Below are 21,958 nucleotides of genomic sequence, written 5' to 3' on the forward strand. Positions count from 1 at the left end.
AATGGTAAAGTACTTACTAAAATAGTTCAGAAAAAACTTGTATGGTATACAAATGAAAATAAATAACTTGAAATTTATTACATTTAGTGACTCCAAACTGTTACAGGTACACAGCTGCATTTCTAAAATGACACTACTTTTGCAAAAGGGACATGGATAAGTTAAAATGGGTCAAATTAAATTGTTTATAACAAATGAGACCAACATCAAAGCTGCAAAGACATCCAAAAATGTTAATCATGAACTGCTGCCATAATTCAAGATAGAAAAACCCTAACAGCCTGCTTGACATCTAGACTAAAAAGATTGGCAGATAATTCACAACTAAAATGAAGAGGTGCTACAATGACATTCATTGACTTAACTAGATTCACACAAACAAAAAAACCCCTGCAGACCTATAAAATTATGTAAAAACTGGTCTAGGAAACATAAAATGTCTCCTAGGTAAATGTACCTTTTAATTCAAGGTCATATCCAAAAAGCACAATTCGTTGGAACTTCACAACCCTTTATTTTTTTTTTTTTTAGAAAACCACAAGTAAATCTTGTTCAATATAATTTCAAAACACTTGAAATTATACAGCTAGATGCTACAGAGGATGTCTTTCACTCTAATGTTTGATAAGTCTTTTAAAGATACTCAGGTAAAAAAGTAATTCAAGCTTTAAGTTTCTCTAAAAAAAGAGCAAGAGTTACTACATACAATTCCGTTTGCTGTCCCAAATACTCAAAAGGCAGTTGGAATTTGTCATTACCCAACATCTCTGACTAATGTAACTCAGTTGCTAGGGTCCATCTTGTCTCTTTGAGCAGAGCCTGGGGGTTCATGCGTCTTTAGTGAGGGAAGCATACTACCTGTACTAGAGCTGGAGGTTACTACTGCAGTGGCCAAAGTCTTTGATTCTAGAGTCGGCGTGGAGAGTGCGGGGCTTCTGATGGCATTCAGAATGGCACCATCTGGACTCACAAGGAGCTTAGTGGAAGAAGAGTTTGCCAGTACTGCTGGGCCTGTCACTTGAAGGGTGGGCTTGCTTAGGACCTGTGTGAGATTGGTATGACTCACGGACATGTTAGATTCGTTTCTTGCAGTCCTGACTGACTGACCTGGAGCAATTAAGACAGTGCTGTTAGAGGGTGGTACAGCTGCAATGGGAGATGCTTGTCTCCTGCTGAAGGCACTCCCAATGGGTAACACTGTTGCAACTGGCAAAGACTGTATCCTGGAAATTGTACCTCCAATTGGTGGAACAGCTGCTGCAGGCAACACTTGTGTTTGAGAGATGACTGCACCCACTGGCGGCACAGCTGATGTTAAATGTGCCCTGGATACTGCACTTGAAAGTCCACCAGGTATATTTGCTGGTTTTGCAGTACTCAGTAAACTCAAAGGTCTCTGAGAAATTGTTACAGAGGAGTCCTTCATTTGGTTACCTATAGCTGGAACTGGCATACCCAACATATCCTTCCCTTCAGCAGACAGAACTGAAGGAGGACTAAGGGGATTAGGCAAACCTTGGCAAGTTGTAGGTGGAACAGCAAGTATCTGTGAAACCTGGGCAGCTGATGTTGTGTTGCTTGTTGACAGTGGAGCTCTCACTGTGCTTCCAACAGCATTCATCTGAGGAGCAACAAGACATGCGTAGGAAGAGGTCACTTTAACAGTGGTGGGCAGTGGGTGTCTCTTTGCAGGAGACAGGGGTTTTGTAGTTGGTGGGGACTTTCTTGGGCTCTGAACAGAAGGTACTGCAAAACCCTGCTTTTCAGAGTCCTTTTGTGAAGCAGCAGTAGGGTTTGTTCCTTGAGGGCCCGGCAGAGGAACAACTGGGCTGGATATAAGGAGCATATGGCTCCCTGGTCCAAGGCCTTGAGCAGGAACAATGAACCTGGTGTTGTTGATGACAATGTGACTTCCAGGAGACAGAGGAGTGGTGGTGTTGATGACAATCTTCTGTTGTATGCTGGCAGGAGACACTCCTGGAGTCTGAAATACAGAGTGCTCTGCAGTTTGGGTTGCAGGAAGTGTGGTACCAAACATTTTTGTAGGGGTGGGAGAGTTACAAAAACGGGACTGTGACACAGAGTTTGGTATGATGGGAGACATTTTCAAGGGGATGGATTTCGATGTGGCTGGCACCTGAAATTGTGTTTTACCGAGTGAAACGCCAGTTGCTGGAGGTCCTGTGGGGGCTGTGTTAATCAGAACTGGGTCTTTGTTGACAAATCTCTTCACAGAAGTCTGCAAAGTCTGCAAATTATTAAAAGAGCTGCTGTCTGACAGAACAGTTTTTGGGTTTCCCAAACTGGAAAACAAGGGTGCTACTGATGAGAGGACACTCGGCTGCTGGGAAACTGCTGAGATTGCAGAGGGCACTAAATGCCCCGTTTTAAAAGTAGAGAATTCAAGAGTCTTACCACCTGATGTGGCATCCAAAACATTTGCATTTATACATGTGCTTTTGGAATCTGATCCTACCAGAGGCAAGCCAATGTGTTTACCATTGTTCAAGGCTTCTGCTGGTAACATATTAGACAAATTTGACATCAGCCCAAAAGTCTGGATTTTCTGCAAGGAGCTGCTGGTGTTGTTGCCAGTGGGCTGATTAAGGGTGAGTCCAATCTTCCTGTCAGTAACTTGAGACACTGAGGTCAGGGACACTGTCTGTTTTGGAATGCTAACTGGTGTCTGGTCAACAGAGGCAGGTGTCTGACTAACAAACATAAGTCGAGGGGTTGACACAGTTGAAGATGAAAGGGTTTTTGACGCTACAGCAGGAGATGCAACAGTTGATGATGATGTAACAAGGATAACCCTCTGCATGGAAGGTATTTCAGAAATTGTTTCTTCTGGTTGAGTCTTTTTAACTAAAGGCTTAGTAGTACACGGTGCTGAGGAAGTGTGGGCACTTACAATATCACTTTTACCAGATGATGTGTGTAAAGTGAAAGTGCTGTGATGAATTGTTGATAATGCAGAACTGTGGGGAATGAAAGGCCGTGTTGTTGTGGTACATTTGCTTGTAGTTAATGGTACAGAAATACTATTACTTGTCTGGTTTAAGGCATAGTTAACAGTAGTGCCTACTTTCTGTCCTGAAGTGGCTGGAATGGAAAAAGCAGATGGATGCTGGGACAGACAACTAGGTAGAGACGACATGCTGAATACAGAAGTGGCTGAACTGGCAGATCCTGTTGTGCTCTGAACTTTAAGGGGAGTGGAAGTTGAAGATGGAGAGGACTGGGAAACAAGAAATGCCTGGAACTGTGGGGAAATGGTGATAATAGGGCTAGTAGCCAAGAAGCCAGACACAGCCTGGTCGGAGGTTTGAACCTTCACCACTCCAGTGTTGCCCCCTCTAGTGGTGACTAGTATAGACTGAGAGTCCCTGATGCATACAGTCTTTAGTTCTTGTTTAGAGTCAGAAGGGTTTTTGGGACCTCCGGTGGTGCCACTGGTGACAGAAGGTCTGTCTGGAATTACATTCATAGTGCTATCTGCTTGGGAGACTCCCGCAAAACAAGACTTGTGGGATGCTGACAAACACGGGGAAGGTGTGAAAGAAGATGAGTTGTTGCAAATCTCTGTCAAGGGTGCAACTTGCTGTATGGGAATTACATTTGTGCCATCTACCCTGGGTAAGCCAGGGGCAGTGGACCCAACAGCAGAAGCTGTGGAAACAGGATTGGGCATTAAATTCTCAGAATGAGGGTTTTTTGTGGAAGGTAGGATGATGACCTGTTGCACGATCCTTTCCTCAGTTTTCTGGTCCAGAACTGGGACCTTTACCGGACTGCTGCCTTTCCTGAGTTGATCGAAACTTTCTGGCACCTTGTATATGAGTTGGACAGGACTCTTTGGTGTGAGTAATGGTTCTGATGGCTGCCTAGGGCTTGTTAAGGGTTTGGTTGTTGGCTGTGAAGGGATCTCTGCCTTGTTCTGCACCTGGCTGGTCATGGCAGCTGAAGCAGGCTGGCTGATTAAGGTCACTTTGTTCCCGACACTCTTGGCTAACAAGGCCTGGATGGGTTTGGAGCCCTTTTGAAAAGAAGCCATAGGTGTCATAACCCTGCCGGTTTCTGCAGCTGAGTTCTCTGTTGCTGGGTTTGGTTCCCTGACTTCAGACTCAGTCTGCATTACAGAGGATGTCTCTTCCTCATCTGTATTTTTGATCTTCTTTCTTGAATTCAACTCTTCATCCATGTTGCTGCTGTGTGCACGTTTAGATGTCCTTAAAGGTGCTTTGTGCTCATCTGAAGCCACACTTTCTCTTCTAGGTGTCCGGCTCCTTCGTGAGAATTCAACTTGCTGTTTAGTGTCATCTGTAAAAGATAAATTAGGTGACTGTCAATGTCAGAGTGCTATAAAGATTTTGAAAATAAGCAAAAATTAGAAAACATTATGGTATGAGAAGAAAATGTCAAAATTTAACCAGATAATTGATAAGCCATTAAAAATATAATACATACTTTTATATTAATCTACTAATTGTACTGGATGACAGATGTTAAATGCAATATTTATCACAGTGAAAAAAGAAGCCCAAAGTTGTCTTCTTTTTCAAAGTTGTAGCAGTAGTATTTTCTGTCAGGTCAATACAAATATACACATGCAATCAGTCACACTTCCATACGTTTAGTATGGACCTGGTTTGCCATCTGGTTTACAAATAAAGCTTTTACCCAACAAAACATTTCAACATTAACTACCATGTATGAAAAAACCTCTAGTAATTCTGTGTTGGTGTATGAAAGACAACAGCATATGTGCAGACCTGCTTTGACTTGGTCCTTCTTCACTGACTGCTCCTGCTTCTCAGATGTTTTCCCCTGATCGGTTGAGTTAGCGCCCTTCCCTGTAACCCCATCTCCCTCCTCTTCAGCCCACTCTTCTCGGACAAAACTGTTGTACTCAGGATGCTTTTTGAAATCATCATAGTCTTTTTTTAACCGTGCCCTAAGAATAGATAAATCAAAACATTTTAATTTTGCAATACAGAGAACTGAACAAAATTAATACACAAAAATAACATTTCTGAAACATGTATATCACAAGTTAATGGCAGTATGATAACTGCAGTGATTCCAAAAACCATCTGTTATGCGTGTTTTCGCTACCTGTTCCTCTGGAAAGCCTTGACTAGTTTGGCCTCCCATGGCAAGAGCTCGTTAAGCAGTCGAATGAGGGTGATATGCAGGTCCTTCACCGCTTGCCTCCTGAAGTACCACTTCCCCTGCAAAAAAAAAAAAAAAAATTAAAAAAAAAAAGCGCCCTAGTAAGAGTATTCCATTATCTCAAAGTCTTGCAATTTTGAACGTGTCACTTTTTTTTTTAAGTAATATAGAATAATGCAACAGTACATACTAATGATAACCTTCATTGTGTTCCACTTCAGGACCACTAAGCATAATTGGAAATATACAGAAAAACAATGAAGCACAAGAATCAAAGAATCTGTCCAAGTTAAATGAGTGGGAATTTTAAACAAAATATGATATCTACAGGTGAGCATAACCATGGGCACGGTGGATGAAGAACAGCGGGGGAAAAAAAAAAAGTGCAATACCTAAATTCCTTTATTAAGCAGGAAAAAGAGTTGCTAGGATGGTTTTAACTACTTCTGCCTCACCCATAAATTAAAAAATTTGCAGTGATAAAAAAAAATCCTAATTTGGCAGAACATATTAATCTGCATATTAGCTCTGCCTTTAGGTTTATGTGCGGAATTAGAGGTCTTTATTTTGACAGGATCAAAGTTATGGAAACCAACTGCTAATCTGCAAAGTTACATCAAACCAAACAAGGAAGTATATGCATTTTTTCACAAGCTGACAATTATCTGGCTTACTTTAATGACAAAGCAGAAATGCAAGTAAAAGTATGCCCAATAATTTTTCTGAATTTATCATTACCTAACCACTGTTACCCTAATGCATGCAGTGAAGCGACAATCAACAAAAAAAAAGAAAATTTCATTTGGTATTCTTGCCTGATTTAAAAATGTACTTTTGTTCTCAGGCACCCTCATATAGCATTGCTGCTGCCATGGATAATAAAATCCAAAATCTTCACTGTAGTTCAACAATGCTACATTTTAGCAAATCCAGCACGAACAACTATCATATACAAAAAGGTACAGATAGAACATTCATGTGTGTTTATTGCTAATATTCTGTAGTTCTAACATGCAACTTTGTCATGTCAACTAGTTAAAAATCATATCCATTCACAGACCAAATGCAAACAGTCATATATTGAACTGAATTAATACTCATTTTACAGATATAAAGAAATTCTCTTCCCCTCTCATTCCTCACAGCGACAGTTAAGGTTCGCTGAACACCTAGATAGGTGTGACTGGAATCAAGCAACAGTCCACATGCCTGCTAAGACCTTCAACCTAGCGAGAAGTTGCTAGTTCAAATTACAGGAAGTTTGTGCCTGTGTTTATCTCTCCCAAGTTGGTATCTGTGTCTTTCCTGGTTGAGGGCTGGACTATCTCCTCTCACTTATGACTTAATGGCATGACTTTTCAGCACACATGTTGGAGAAAACAGAATGAAAACATAAAAGCAAACCTATTTTAGTCCCAATTTTTGGTAATACTTTTAAAATCTACATCTTTAAAAAAAAAAAAAAAAAGAGACAGCAATTAAGTTTTTATGTAGCCTAAAATTAACTGTCAATTTACATAAAACACACACGTAAGATGTCAGCAATAGTCTTATAATGAAACCCATCAGCTAGTTTTACTATGTACTTTCTCTCACCGTACTGTCTGTTTTATTAAATCATTACACCATTGCTTACACCCAGATTTCCTTATACAGTATAACTGTTAGTATATATATTTTTTTTAAAAAGTCATTTAAATCATTTAAGCAAGCTATTTTATTGCTTCAGAACTACATATTTTTGTAATTCAACTACCCTTAATAGCCTCAAATGTATAATAAAGCTATAATTCTGTGTTTAATAATTGTGTTCCCTCTCTTACTAACAGATTTCTTTTTGGTGTTTTCAAGCTCCTCAAGCTCATCTTCAGTTTTACTGATCAGCTGCCTGAGTTCATCCAGACTGGTGCACACAAGCTGGAAGAAAAAAAAGAAAATACAGTAATGTAAGACTATGTGCCTGACCTTTTCAGACACAGTCCTGAAAATAATAATTGATGCTTATCTCCTAGGTCACATATGTGAGCAATAAAGTGAACAATCAAGTCATACATTACAGCTAATTATGGATACTTTTCAGCTGTGGCTGATCACAAGTGTCCTTTACATTCACCCATCAATATTTTCACAGCTAATATTAAATACCACACAAATAAACAGCAGCGATATATTGAATAAACTACTGAAACATACCTGAAATTTGGGCTCAGCCAGGAGTTTTGGACCAGTTTTTTTCTTCTTAGCTGCCAACTTCTTCGGTTCTAACTTTTTCTCTGATTTTCAAACACAAACCCATATGCACAAAGGTTAGTTACATGCTTACAAGTCAAATGCACTTCCATTTTAGCTTGACTGTAATCGTTTTAATAAAAATTTTCTGTCACAGTGGACCAATGTGCCACACTAGCCATCCGTACCAAGGAGTAGCAGTGAAAACAAACTGGTCCATTTTTACAAAGACATATGATCACGAGGACAACATACTGAGGCATTCAAAACACTACATTGCTTGACATCCTGCAGGCCATGCAGTCGTAAGAAAAATCATAGACAATATGCAGTATTCATGTAGTATGTTCATATATTTGTGATAAAATGAGGCAAGCATAGACAAGGATGATACTAGATTTTATCTGACTGCTATACCCATACTGTGGTATTTAAACCAAATTTGCTTCTAAAAATCCAATACCAATGTAGTTATTCCCATTAATTCTTTCCATAGACACCAACAAGAGCACTACATTCCTCCCTCTCAGGCCACTTGGTAGTGCCAATCATAAGGGATCCAATACACAAAGTCTATAGGTTCTCAGTTTTGGCTCCAATGTGGGAGAGTAAGCTCATTCTCTCTGGCAGAACTGCTGAACCCCTCCCAGTATTCTAGAAGGGTCTCAAAACCCATTTATTTTCGACTCATTTCTCTGTCATACTCCTAAACAGCTTAAAAAAATTGCATCACACTGTCATGATTACCATCATATACCTGGCTAAAAGAATAAATGATTAACTGTTCCCAGACTGACAAGTTCACTCAAAAAAATCACATGAAAGATACACACCCATTAATAACATTGTAGTAATTCAACAACCCCTCCCTATCAAACTAGTTATACCTTTAATCAAAGGTTCATAAGATACTGCTATCACAATAGTATGACACGACTGGAGTAGATGTTTTATGGATATTCCACTAGTTTTATAAAAATTCTCTGTTACAAAGAAACAGCAGCCCAAGACTAATTTGTAACAGTTTATCAGCTGTTGAAAGAATATATGTGTGTAGTAGACATAATTTAAATGGAATGTCAAAGTACGAGATGGAATGCCCTAGCATGCACCATGGGCATTTTTATCAATGGCTGAAGTGAAGACTTTATTTCCTAATGTCTCATATACTTGCAAAACAGACCAGTGCTTTGCATCACACTTTATAGTTATTGTCTCATCTTTACTTTTTTTTCCACAATACTCAATATGCTTGGTTCACATAGTTAGAAACATTTCACCCAATTAAACTCCCTTACTCATTGAAAAGTCTGAAGTGTTTATACTGGTATGAGTGGTTCAAATAAGTGTATACTGAGTACATGTATACCAGGTTATGGGTATATTTAGTTTGTGATTTTAATAATTCTATTATATGCACTAAGATGTATTTCTCACCTGACTTTTGCTTCTTCCTTTTGCATTTTTTCTTCTGAGCTGCATCTGATTTCTTGAGATTAACTTTGGAGTTGGCCTGACTTTGTCGAGTCCCATCTGGTTTGCTGGTCTGCCCTTCTTTAGCCCCCTGGTCCTTCACTTTCTTTTTCTTCCTTTTTTTTTTCTTTGTTCGCATTCGACTGGATTGCCCCTCAGAAGAAGTCTGTGGGAAGGAACACTCCAGGGAATCCATTTTAGCTGCCAGCATTACAGAGCAAGAGTACTGATACTCTTGGTTTGCGTCTTTGTTGGAGCCACATGCTGAGCATGCATCTTGGATAGCCGCAGACGATACATTCCCCTCTAAACAAACCTTTCCATGATTATGATGGAAGAACTCATCAGAGTTTACAAATAACCTTTTCTGGAAAGAATTATTTGCTTCTTCCATCTTTAGACATGGTTCACATGATCCTGTTTTTGCAAAAGGCAGATAGTCTTCTTTAAGTTGTACCTCGGTGGGCTCTATTTTAATACCTTCAATTTTTGGAGTATCACAATCTTGCTTACAAGAACAGAGCATGTTAGCAGGTCTTTTTTGGTCAGTTTTGTCTTTTATTTCAACACCCAAACCATTCTGAGGCAGTTCCTCATTTAGTCCTTTTTTCACTTCTGAATTGCAACTGCCAGTCTCCTTTTTCACACAGTTCCCCTCAGTGTCTACCAACACCATTGCTCCTTTGGTTCCCACAGTCTCCTTGACCATCGTCACCTGTTCCAGCCTCTTCACTCGATCGAGCCTCTTCACCCGGATGCCTGGGGGTGGAAATTCTGGAGGCGTACTGGGACTTTGACAATAAATACGTAGGTCTGCCCCACAGAAATGTGGGAAGTGAATATATGCGTTCTCGCGACCATCATATCCCAGGATTGACTCCCGGCACTCGTGGATGGGCTGGCTTAGCACTGCATTTTGCACCTCCTTCTGGTTCTCATAAACAAAGTCACACAGGCCCTTAAGTAGCCAGACACGCTGGTTGAATGGTAGCTGGTGGAAAGGTTTCTCCTCCAGGGGGCTCGTCTCCCCCAGTGTTCGGAAGAATTGTGGGCAGAGACCGAGCTGCTCAGCACAGGCTGTCGTGTCCTCAGCCTGCCCCATCATGTGGTACCATCCAAGGACCTTGTGCCGTAGTGCTGCTTCCCAGCGGCGGTACGTCAAGGGAGGACGGCGGTGCAGGGTGGCTCGCTTTTGTGGGTGACACAGCAGTGAAGTCATGACCTTAGCCAAGAAGGCACTGCATCGGGGCATAAGCAGGCAGCGTTCCAACTCGAAGAAGACAATCTCTGGGAGGTTGAGCGCTGTCTGGGCCAGACATAGAAAGTGGCCAATAGCAGGTAGTTCCCACAGAGTCTCCACAGGCCACTGGGTGGCCTTAGCCAGCAAGTTCCGTTCCCAGTCATCCAGCTCCTTAGCAGAAGCCTCTTCTGCCTCTTTCTTCTCCAGTTCGCGCAACCTACATTTGTAAAATAAATCAAAATGTTAGTTATGCCTATCCCCAGAAGCACTGGGTGCAAGCCTAAAGGAGGTGAACCCTGGATGGGATGCCAGTCAATCAAAGGGTAGCCTCAATGGCACATGCTTAATGGCCCATTCACACACTACGGACAATTTAGAGTCACCAATCCACCTGAACTGTCTTTAGACTGTAGGAGGAATCCGGAGCACCCAGAGGAAATATACCACGGGGAGAACATGCCAACTCCACACAGAGCGAACAGGGATTGAACCTTCACCCTCTCTCACCACCCAGGTGCTGTGAGGAAGCAACAGTACTTGCTCCACCACCATACTGCCCTGTCGCCGAATTAACTGGCAAGCACAAAATCTAAGAATATAAATACACGCTGTAAATCAACAACATATTTCCAAGACAACTGTACAGGACTTCAAATTATATGAATATCTTGGTAGAGAAACATAAATATTTTGCATTAATGACAAATAATGCTATTACGATTCAACATAATCATTCTATTAAGTTCAACATTTCAACAGACATCTTTAATGCCTTAATGTCTCATGAGTTCGAAAATAATTTAACAGGACCATCTGAGAATTTCAAACATGGCCAGGACTAATTCAACTACATTTGAGGACATAATTCTTCAGTATAATACAGTCCTACCTCTTCTCCTCCTTGGCTCTCTGCTGCTCCTCTAGCCTCAGTGCTTGCACCATGAGGGACTCACTGGCTCCCACGGTGAGAGTTGAAAGATTACGAGGAACAGAGCGTCGGCGTGTGGAGGTATTCCCAAGTCCCTTCTCTTCCTCAATCCCAAAGCGACCTTTTGAGGTAACGGCCAGCGTAGTCTTTTCTCGAAGAATTCTGTGGTTGAGGAATACAGGACATTAACGGATAAAGGGAAACCACAAAAAACATTTTAATCAGCCTCAGAGTTTCTTGTCGTCCCACACCAGTATCCCTCAATACAAAGCCACTTGATTTATGCACTGCATTTCCACTTTTACAAAGAAACTGCTCAGAATCCAAAGACACACTACAAGGAAAATGTTCCAGAACGGTTTCTGTGATACTTTTCAATGTATTAATTTACAGAATCTCAAAACCCTTCCTGGTAAGCTGTCCTATGAACTGATCAAGTTGACTGTGGACCTGATGATGAAAATCATTATGCATACGTTTTGTATAATTTTCTTCAATACATATAGTTTTATCAACACTATAGTCAGTTGAAAGTCTAGGATGTGATTTTTGTCTAGAACTGAGCAGGAAATAGAAAGTTTTGGAAGAGCCGCTTGCTAAGCTTTGCCATTATTTTGGATTGATAGCTCCCCGAAATTAACCTGTAACTGATTTAAGTGTCTGTACTGGTTTTGCCTGTTTGTACTACCTGCTGTCAGACATCGGTCATAGATACTTATAATTAAGGAACTACCATCACAAACAAATGCAACAAGAAACTAAATACAATAAATTTAATTGGAACTAGACACTACATTTATAAATGTTAACCTTATGAAGAGTGTTCAATTAAATCATGTTGCTAAATTGAAATTTCAGTGTAAATACAAACCATAAGAATCTGCAAAACAGTACATTAAAGGATACTCAAATCTAAAATTAGGATTCCGATACATGCATGAAGAAAGGTATGAATGAGCAATGTTATTTTGCAATATAAATGATTTTTGGTAAACACATAGGTCCATACACTCCCTATTAACTTCAGTACAGTTTTTCATGTCATGAATGAATGGCATCGCCTTGGATGTAACGCAAAAGTTTAAAAATGTGAAGTCAAAAGTTACAAATCATGCAATAATGAGCTACACTGCACTTTATGCAAAGTGAAATTAGCATATTAGAACAAATTAGCATATTACAAGCAAATTCACACACACACACACATATATATATAATATATTATATATATATAGACAGGCTGCAGACTGCTGGGATCCTGACCAGGACAAGCAGTCAGCAAAACTGACTGAGCAAACTGAGGTTATTCAATAATCCCAAAACACACAAACCTTTGATTTCATAATTATATCAAAGTGGAATCATACTAATGATACAGCCTAGAATGACTGACTAATCAGATTTAAAACCTAAATGAAAAGCAGTGGTAAGCAAGTTCTGGGATGGCTACAATTATTTAACAAATGAGAAAGGACACTAATTTAAATAAGTAAAATATTAATCTGTAAACATTTGTAAAACTAAGTTGCTTTAAAAAAAAAAAAAAAAAAAAGATAGCTAACCAAAAAAATAAAACCGCTCCTGTGATTTTTACACACTTAAAATTACCATCTTATGAAATGATACAGTACTTATTTCTCAAGAAATATAGATCTTGTAAACACTACTTTCCACCAGCAAACAAAGGTTTAAAAAAAAAAAAGGATAAACTGTTCTTAGTTTCTCCACAAGCCAAAACACATCAACGTGATTCAAGCCATGAATAAGCAAACTCTTACAAAACAAGGACAGAGAAGCAATAGTTTACATTAAAGCAAAACGTATGCGAACATCTGCTATGTAACAGAAGATTGCCCATTTATGTAGCGGCTAGCATTCTAAGTGTCATACACACTATTTTTTATAATTCACAGGGTTGAATGCTTTACTAAAGAAATGTACACATATTTTTTTCCAAGATATAAAAGCAAGGGGTCTCCTGGAACTTTGACTTCCAACCTGAACCCTTAAGTGCTTATCCGGTGCTGGGTTGTGGCTATCTGGAATCTATCCTAGGGGCAGGGCACACCACGGAAAGGATGCCAGTCCATCACAAGCAAAAACGCACAGATTCGCCCACACATACACTGAATAAGGGCAATTCAAAGTCAATAATTCACCTGAAACATGCCTTTGTACTGTGGGAGCATTTGGAGGAATCCCAGAGAAACAAAACAGCACGTAACACAGTACAAAGACTGAGCCAAATTCATACCCTTGTCTGAGCCCAGGAGCTGTGATGCACAAGCTCTACCCATCCATTGGACACACCTGATCTGACATAAAATAATGTTTAAAAAGCTTCCAACACGAATACCGTATGTTTAGAGGACAAAAATCATTCTCACCTATCGTTCATTAATTTGAGAATTTGTAAAGCATTTCAGTAAACAGGAAGGATAGTACATGGTGCTTAAAAGTTAACTGTTTGGCATTCAGAGGGTTAATTGAGATCTAAGGTGGTTTTACATTTATTCATTTATCTGAAGCTTTTCTGCAAAGCAACTTACAATTATTTACCCATTTACACAGCTGGGTAATTTTACAGGAGCAATTTTGCCCTTGCTCAAGGGTACTACAGCTGGAGGTAGGATTCAAACCTGTGACCTTTGAGTCCAAAGGCAGAAGTTCAAACCACTACACTGCCAGCTGCCCCAAAGGCAGGTACTCGAAGTGATTTTTTTTTTTTAAAACTTTTGCCACATTTAACGTTTAACAAACGTTAGAAAATAATCAACACTGCATCCTTAGTCTCCAACATCTTTGATGGTATGGTGTCAAGCCAGAGTGATTTGACACTGATTAACTCATCTCTGGTCATATTTGTGTCATGTGAATGCTTCACGTGCTATAGTAGTATTGAAAACAGGAAAAGCGTATGCTGTCAGACATCGGACCATATGCAACAAGGAAAGTGAAATCCTGCAGTGTAATAAAGACAGACCATAAACAAAACAAATGCCAGTACTCATTGTTATAAGTTATTTCAGCTACTTTCCCAAGATATTTTAGTTAAGTGCTATCATGTCTGAGGATTATTAACTGAATATATTTAAAATTATTTTTAAAGATAACACTGGTTAAAACAAGCATTTTACTGCTATTACACTTACTATTTATTATATTTAAAAAGTTCTTAACATGTATTAATAAAAACCTGGTCTGTCCTAAACAAAGTAATGTCCTGTGGCAGCAGCAGTAGCGTAGCATTAGACAGGTCACCCTGCAATCAGGAGGTATCTGGTTTGAATCCCACTCCTTCTGTAGAACTACCAAGGGAAGACTTCACCCAGAATTAATACGGTAAGAATACCCAGCTGTACAAATGGGTACATTATTATCTGCAGCGCACTATATAGAGCTATCATTGCAAGTTTTAAGGTGCCACGTACATAAATCAATAATTTTGTTAATCTTTTCCATGATATGACATTTTAAACTCTATGAATTGTCTGAAATTCACTGTAAAATTTTATGGTCATGTGACTATGTAACCACAAGCCAATCATATTTTACATATAACTTGAGCCGATTTCAATGATTCAGTGAATGGCTACATGGGTTATGTACTGATTAAAAAAAAAAAAAAAAAACACCCTAATGTAGATCTTGATTAGCATATGTATCATCACTGTGACGCATACCTTACACCTCAAATTTAAATTGAATCCACACCCTTAAGGCTTACATACAAGTCTTGTGCAACACAGTCCCAATAATTGATAAAAACCCCTTGTACATAATGTGAAGCCCAAACACAATCAAAGTGTAACATTATTCTTATTACCTGGACAACAATGTCAGCTTCTGCTCCAGCATGGTTTCTAACTTCTGTGCCTGTTTGGAGACCCAGTGGTCAACACCGTGTAACCTGTAACAGTTCTCCAACATGAGTCTGAAATCGGCTACGAACTCGGTGATGGTTTGGTACTCCAGATTATCAAACTTTTCCTCCATCCTCCTAAAGCTCATAGGCTGCTGGTTGTGGTGTCTGTCCCCCGCAGCCCCGGGGCTGGTGGGCTGCATGAAGGGAGCCGTTACGGCCTTGTGCTTCTCCAGGAGAAATCCACCGAATATCTTACGCGCTTGCTGCAGTTCATAGCTGAGGTCCTCCTCCTCGTCCTCGTGGACCCCATCCGAATTGTCCTCTGACATTTCTCCCGTTTCACCTTCACCACCCGCACCATCAACCTTTCCACAATCCAACACGTCTTTCCTCTGAGCCGAGACAGGTGCCACCCCGTTGATGATCTCCCCGGGAGTCCCGCTACATTCAGAACCGAGCGTCGGTCCAGAACCCGGCACTACGACGACGGGGCTCTCCCGAAATCCATCCGACTTGTCCGCGGACGCACAGTCCAGGCTGCGGGAGCCCAAGCGTCTGCGTTCGTCCGACTCGTGGGTCACGTCGCTGCGCTCTGCGCCTTCGCCCAAGGACACCTGAGAGATGTCAACGCCTGCGGCAGACTGCACCTTCATGTTGCTACCGCAGGCCTACAGCAGGTCCCTTGCGCTTGAATCGGCCATGGTCACCGGAAGCCCTTCCAGAAGCGGCAGACCCAAGATCCACATCTTCTGCCAGCGCGAAGCTCCGAGCAAAACATTCACTCTGGCTACCAATCGCTCAAATATATACGTTACACCTATTGCTGCAACTATAGCATATTAGTCTCGAACAAATTCGACCGACGTTGTTTTGTTTCCGTAAATGTCAGGAGGAGAAACACTTGTACTTTTTTGCTGAGGCGCCCAACTTGTTTCCTCAGGTGCTGCAGGAATAATAATAAGAATAATAATATGTCAAGAAGTGTGAGCTTCTCCCGCGTAGCCGTAGGTACCAGTTCGTGGCCTATTCATCAACGTGCCACAAAAAAAAAAAAAAACCCGAAGAAAATTCGTTTGGTGCAGTTCGAACACGTGCCGTACAGGGGCCGACACCAGCGGGGTGGACCGGGTTCCTACGGCGGGCAGGCAGTTGCCGAGCCCGGGCTCCTCCTCTCCGCCGTCCGCCGCTTCGTGTGGCTCATTGTTTTCATTCCAGGGCCTGCGCTCGCTTATCTCCGTGACAGGAGGAAAAACAAAAAACAAAACCACTCCTGGACCGTAATTTTCAACACGTTATTCGGGGGGAGGGGGGGGGCGGGGGGAGTCGGCGATGATCCGCTCGCGGACACAAACAGCTCGCGCAGCAGCGACGAGAAACAAGCCTCCGCAAACCGGTTCGCGGGCGATATGTCAATAGCACACGCAAAACTCTGTGTATCCAAGCTAGCTATCTGTCCACTGGGGCTCAGTCAAGTTGGCTAAGAGCAGTTAACCAGCATGCGGACCTGCGCTCGCGTCCCGAAACGGCCAAGCGAAAGATGCGACTTGACAAAGAGTTCGAACATGTATCCAATCGCACGGGCGGCCCGAACAATTGAAATCTCGCTGTTCGAATTTCCGAGACGCTACTTCCAAACGCTTGCGCCGGACCTCTGCGTCCTTACGCTCTGACGTCACACAGCACGTATTGTCTTCACGTAGCTGAATCTTAATACGGCTCATTCTACGCGCTCCAATGTTGGGGTTAATACTGCGTTCACTGTGAACTCAGTGCTCGCGTTTTGTTTAAATATATAGTTTTAATATAATAAACGAAATAAATTGGTATAACTGTATGTTGAGTTTTTTCTTTGAGAGTGTTGGTCGGAACACCTGTCTCATCATATCATCATGATATTCATCTTTATTTATTATCATTCGTATTCTGCAGTTACTAAAGTCTTATATAAGCCGGTGCTCTATGAATCTATGAACATTTTATTTTGCTGTGTATAAAACGTCACAATGTTAATACACACGTTGTTCATAATACCGTCTACAAAGATAGAATAAAGATTGAAAAATCATGGCGCTGCACTTGCATTTTGCGCGGGCTGATTAGTTTCTGGGGAATTCTTTATGATTAATGCAATGAATGCCGAAACTAAAGAAATTATTGTCTTCCTCTATAACGTGAAACGTAAGTAACTTGAATTTAACCGCAGGAGTACAGTAGATGTCGCTCTAGCTTAGTGCTTCTAATTTAATCGGGTCTCGTGCCAGTTGTACATTGAATGTTTACGTTACTTTATTTAGCAGACACTTTTCTCCAAAGCGACTTCCAATGAACTCTCTGTAGTGTTACCAGCCCACACGCCTTATTCACCGTGGTGACTTACACTGCGTCACTCATCCATACATCAGTGAAACACACACACTCTCTCTGTCACTCACACACTACGACGGGGGGACCCTGAACAGCATGTCTTTGGACTGTGGGAGGAAACCGGAGCATCCGGAGGAAACACAGAGACACGGAAAGAACACGTAAACTCCACATTGACTAAACGGGGATTGAACGCACATCCTTTTGCACCACCCAGGCGCTGCGAGAGCTCCTCGCCATGCCACCGTGCTGCAATGCTCCAGTAATATATCATGGGGTTCCCACGAGAGTTGGGCTGCTAATGCATTTGGACCCCCCCCCCAGAGGAATATTTCCAGCACCAACTTGGGACTCCTATCTCTTCTTCCAAATTGCCTTTTGATTTTTTCCCTCTTAAGTTTGTAACTATGCTGTATATCATTCTGTCATTACAAGAAGTTATGTCATTCTGTCATTATAAGAATCTCTTCCTGCGCTTTCTTGCATCTTTGAATTGTAACTTTTTCGGAAGGGCGGTATTTAGAAATGAATTGATCTGAGGAGTCATATTTCGCTATCATCTAGAATGTATATCTACTACTCTTGACATTAGTATTTCTAAAGGCCCAAGAAGAACATTCCTATGGAAAATAACATTCCTGTTTCCTTGGAGTTGTCTGTTTTCTGCATATTCTGTTGGAAGTCTGGAATTGCAATTTATGTTATTATTCTAAGATGTCATTTGTGTTCAAGGATATTATCTTTTCACATTTCTTATTCTGGAACAGATGTGATACCAGCAATGTAATAGAAAGGACAGGTATTGTGAGAAGGTAGCTTTAGAAGTATGGAGCTTCGATTCAAAAGTTTAGAAAAAATATAAGGGGGTGTGGTGGAACAGTGGGTTTGACCAGGTCCTGCTCTTCAGTAGGTCTGGGGTTCGAGTCCTGCATGGGGTGCCTTGTGATGGACTGGTGTCCCGTCCTGGGTGTGTCCCCTCCCCCTCCAGCCTTACACCCTCTCTTGCTGAGCTAGGCTCCGGCTCCCCACAACCCTGCATAGGACAAGTGGTTTCAGACTGTGTGTGTGGGGAAAAGATGTTAGTCTGCAGTGACAGTTCCTACAAAAGGGTTATATTGTAGGATCCATCTATACCATTCTGAATGTGTAATGCTTAGCAGCCCAGCTGGTTAAACAAGTGATGTTCTGTTAGTGTTTTTATTAATTCTCTACCACTTGTACATGCTGCAGCGGTTTATTTATTTAATTTATTTCTAATAGACCCCACTACATAAAGAATTAAGAAATAGACATGCTGTACATACTGAAATGTGCTGAAAGTTTTCATATCATTATGTGGACAGCAATTTAACCCATATATAGCTTATGTGGACCCACCTTTGATCCCTCATTAAATTGTGTGGGAAAACTCCTCTGAGGCTCCTGTGGAAACTGGGGACAAAACTGTTCAGCAAAAGTACACTTGCATTTATCTTAGCTAAACTATGACCCCGCAGCATGTAATAGCTTTTGGTATTATGTGCAATATTATTCATTGTAATACAACAACACACACACTTTCAGAACCGCTTGTCCCATACAGGGTCACGGGGAACCGGAGCCTACCCGGCAACACAGGGCGTAAGGCCGGAGGGGGAAGGGGACACACCCAGGACGGGACGCCAGTCCATCACAAGGCACCCCAAGCGGGACTCAAACCCCAGACCCACTGGAGAGCAGGACTGTGGTCCAACCCACTGCGCCACCACACCCCCTCAATACAACAACAAATCATAGAAATCAATTGTATTTTCCATGAGATGTACGTCGCTTTGGAGAAAAGCATCTGCTAAATGAATAAATGTAAATATACTGTACTCTATTATCCCTTAATTTATTGCAATAAGACTATCATTGTTTTACCTGTTCACTGTACTTTCTTTTTTTATGCTTTCCCAGCATTTTAAATTCTTGAATTCTTAATTCTGAATTCTCAAGATTTTATCTTATGATATTTGCATGTTTTGTTACCTTCACTTGCTTTTAGTTAATGGTTTTCACCACTTTTTGGGTTTCCACATTTGAAATTCCCTCTACCTGCATATACTTCATACATTCATTAATATCTTTCTCCAGTAGGGTTTTCTTCCTGCGTACAATTTATATCTTAATATACAAGTGAAGCTGCCTATTCTTCAGCATAAGGGATTTGCAGTTTAAAAACTACCTGTTGTTGTCTTATGTCACACTTGTTTAAACAATCTGCATGTTTATTTAACCTGTTTGGTACATGGTCAAGCGATAGGTTTGTAGAATGCCAATCAGAGTTGCTATCATTACCTTAGAGTTTACTGCTTTTTACACCTTTACCAAATTGTTGGTGAAACTATAAGACAACTACTAATAATTTTAAGGAAAAATAAAAGTATAACAAAATGTCCTACAGGATATTTCCCCCGCAACTTATCTGTTTTATCTCCATGATCATCAACTCCTCACTCTTCTCTGGTTGCTGCCCATCTGCTTTCAGAACTGTCCTCATTTCACCACTGTTAAAGAAACCCTCTCTGGATCCAGTCTCCCTCCTCGACTTTCTGTCAACAACTTTGGAATGGGCAACCTGTGATCAACTGCATTCCTCGCCCAGAACGATCCCTTTGACAGGTATCGGTCTGGATTCAAAGTTGGACATTCTGTTGAGACTGCTCTCCTCGCAGTATCAGATGCTCTCCAATCAACTAAAGCAGCCTTCCTCTCCTCATCCTCTTCCACTTGCCTGCAGCATTTGATACTGTCAGCCACCAGGTTCTACTCTCCTCTCTTTGACAACCTGGCATCAAAGGAAAGGGTTCAAGTCCTACTTATCAGCTAGATCTTACCAAATTCACTAACACTTATCCTCCTTCAGCCTGTCTCAACTGCCTTCCCAGAGGGCTCAGTACTTGGTTCACTGCTCTTCTCAATAGACACCTCTTTGTTGTCATCCCATCCTACACCTCCAAACAGATTCACCCACCAGTGCTACACTGATGATGCCCAGGTCTTCTATTGTCCACCCAGAATGACAAACAGTTCCTTGCCTGTCCCTCAGACATCATCTTTTTTCCAAAGTAACTAACAATGTTAATCTGTCTCTAGTTATTTACACATTTATACAGCTGGGTAGTTTTACTGGAGCAATTCAGGGTACTACACCTGGAGGTGGGAATCAAGCCTGCAGCCTTTGAGTCCAAAGGCAACAGCTCTAACCATTGTGCTACCAGCTGTCCTACAACTCTGCAAAACAGAGATCCTCCACTTCCCAGCTGGTCCATCCTCTTGTCAAGAACTCTATCCATCTGGACAACTTGCTCATTTCACCTGCCTCATTGGCTAAGAGTCAAGGAGTAATGATCAGTTCAAGTCTGGACCCAGTCCTGTAGACACACCCTGCATAACATGTGCACAATCTGCCGTTATCTCACAACAAACTCTATACAAACTCTGGTCCAGGCCATGGTGATATCCCACCTAGACTACTGCAACTCTCTGCTGTCTGGCCTTCTAGCCTCTGCCATCAAACCTCTCCGGTTGATACAGAATGCTGCTGCACAAGTTGTGTTTGACCTGCCAAAGCGTTCCCATGTATCCCCCCATCCTTGTCTCTCTGCACTGGCCTCTTAAAGCTGCTCGGATCAATTTCAAGACTCTGGTTACAGCCCACAAAACTATCAAAGGATCTGCAGTTTTTGTATTATTCTCTGAGATGTACATTGCTAAGGAGTGAAGTGTCTGTTAAATGAATAAATATAAATGTAAAAAGAAATGACCAAAACCAACATATTTTTCCTGGGAATTTCCTGTTATTGGAAAAAAGTCACACTTTGTAGAGGAAGGGCCTGTGAGTAATTTGGCTGAGCATTGTGTTTATGCTGTCTATGGATGTAGAGAGCACTAGATGTAGAGTTGTGGCTGCCTTAGTCAGTGGTGAGTGGCTCATTCCTACAGCTGCTGCCAACTCTCAGTGTAGTGGAACAATTAGCAATCCAAAACAATATCCTTGAAATACTTGTAATTCTTAACCCTAGGTTTTTTATGGGCTTCTCTTAAGCATAGGACTTGAATCCCTGGCCATAAACCAAATCTGGTCAAATTACAGTACACTGGATCCTCTATTTATGTATAAAATTGGCAACAAAAGTCTGTTCATAAATCAATTTGTTTGTAAATCATAACTTGATTTGTTTTGTAAATCCATATGCTAAATCACAGTCAATAAATGCTTAAAAATACATTGCTCATTATTCATGGGTTAGGTTCTGTAAAAACCTCGGATAAAAGCATAATGAATTAAAAATTTGCAATAGGATTTTTAGTCCTTATTCCATTTTCACCAACTGCTTGAGCAGTGCAGGGTGACTGTGTTCCAAAGCTCATGCTGAAAACATAGAGCATGAAGCAGGATACACCAAGAATGGGATGCCAGTTCACCATAGGACATTTATTTTATTAGTTTATACATTTGAAACAACATTTTCTTTTTTACAATTCTTTAAAGTTCTTTACATAAATCACTAAAAATAAAAAATAACTTCACAAGCTCCAAGTCAGCTGAACGTGTTCTGTAAAAGTCTCTGATATAGCTATAATAAATAAAATACATTGTGAGGCTTAATTTGAACATTTTTATTATATTTAAACTACATTAAATTTACTCATTTAAAATGAC

At 41.0% G+C, this 21,958-nt stretch overlaps 1 protein-coding gene across 1 annotated transcript; it reads right to left on the reverse strand.

The window, feature by feature from the left end:
- Nucleotides 1–98: 98 nt before the first annotated feature.
- On the reverse strand, nucleotides 99–16,545 carry brd10 (bromodomain containing 10). The gene is made up of 8 exons (XM_018755465.2): nucleotides 14,869–16,545; nucleotides 11,004–11,204; nucleotides 8,839–10,331; nucleotides 7,366–7,445; nucleotides 7,000–7,089; nucleotides 5,116–5,231; nucleotides 4,773–4,954; nucleotides 99–4,320 (listed from the first exon to the last, which is right to left on the reverse strand). Exons 1-8 carry the CDS (start codon nucleotides 15,558–15,560, stop codon nucleotides 782–784), a joined length of 6,393 nt encoding a protein of 2,130 aa, XP_018610981.1. The 5' UTR covers nucleotides 15,561–16,545; the 3' UTR covers nucleotides 99–781.
- Between the last annotated feature and the right edge of the window lie 5,413 nt (nucleotides 16,546–21,958).

Source organism: Scleropages formosus, chromosome 6 (assembly GCF_900964775.1).
Source record: "Scleropages formosus chromosome 6, fSclFor1.1, whole genome shotgun sequence".
NCBI lineage: Eukaryota > Metazoa > Chordata > Actinopteri > Osteoglossiformes > Osteoglossidae > Scleropages > Scleropages formosus.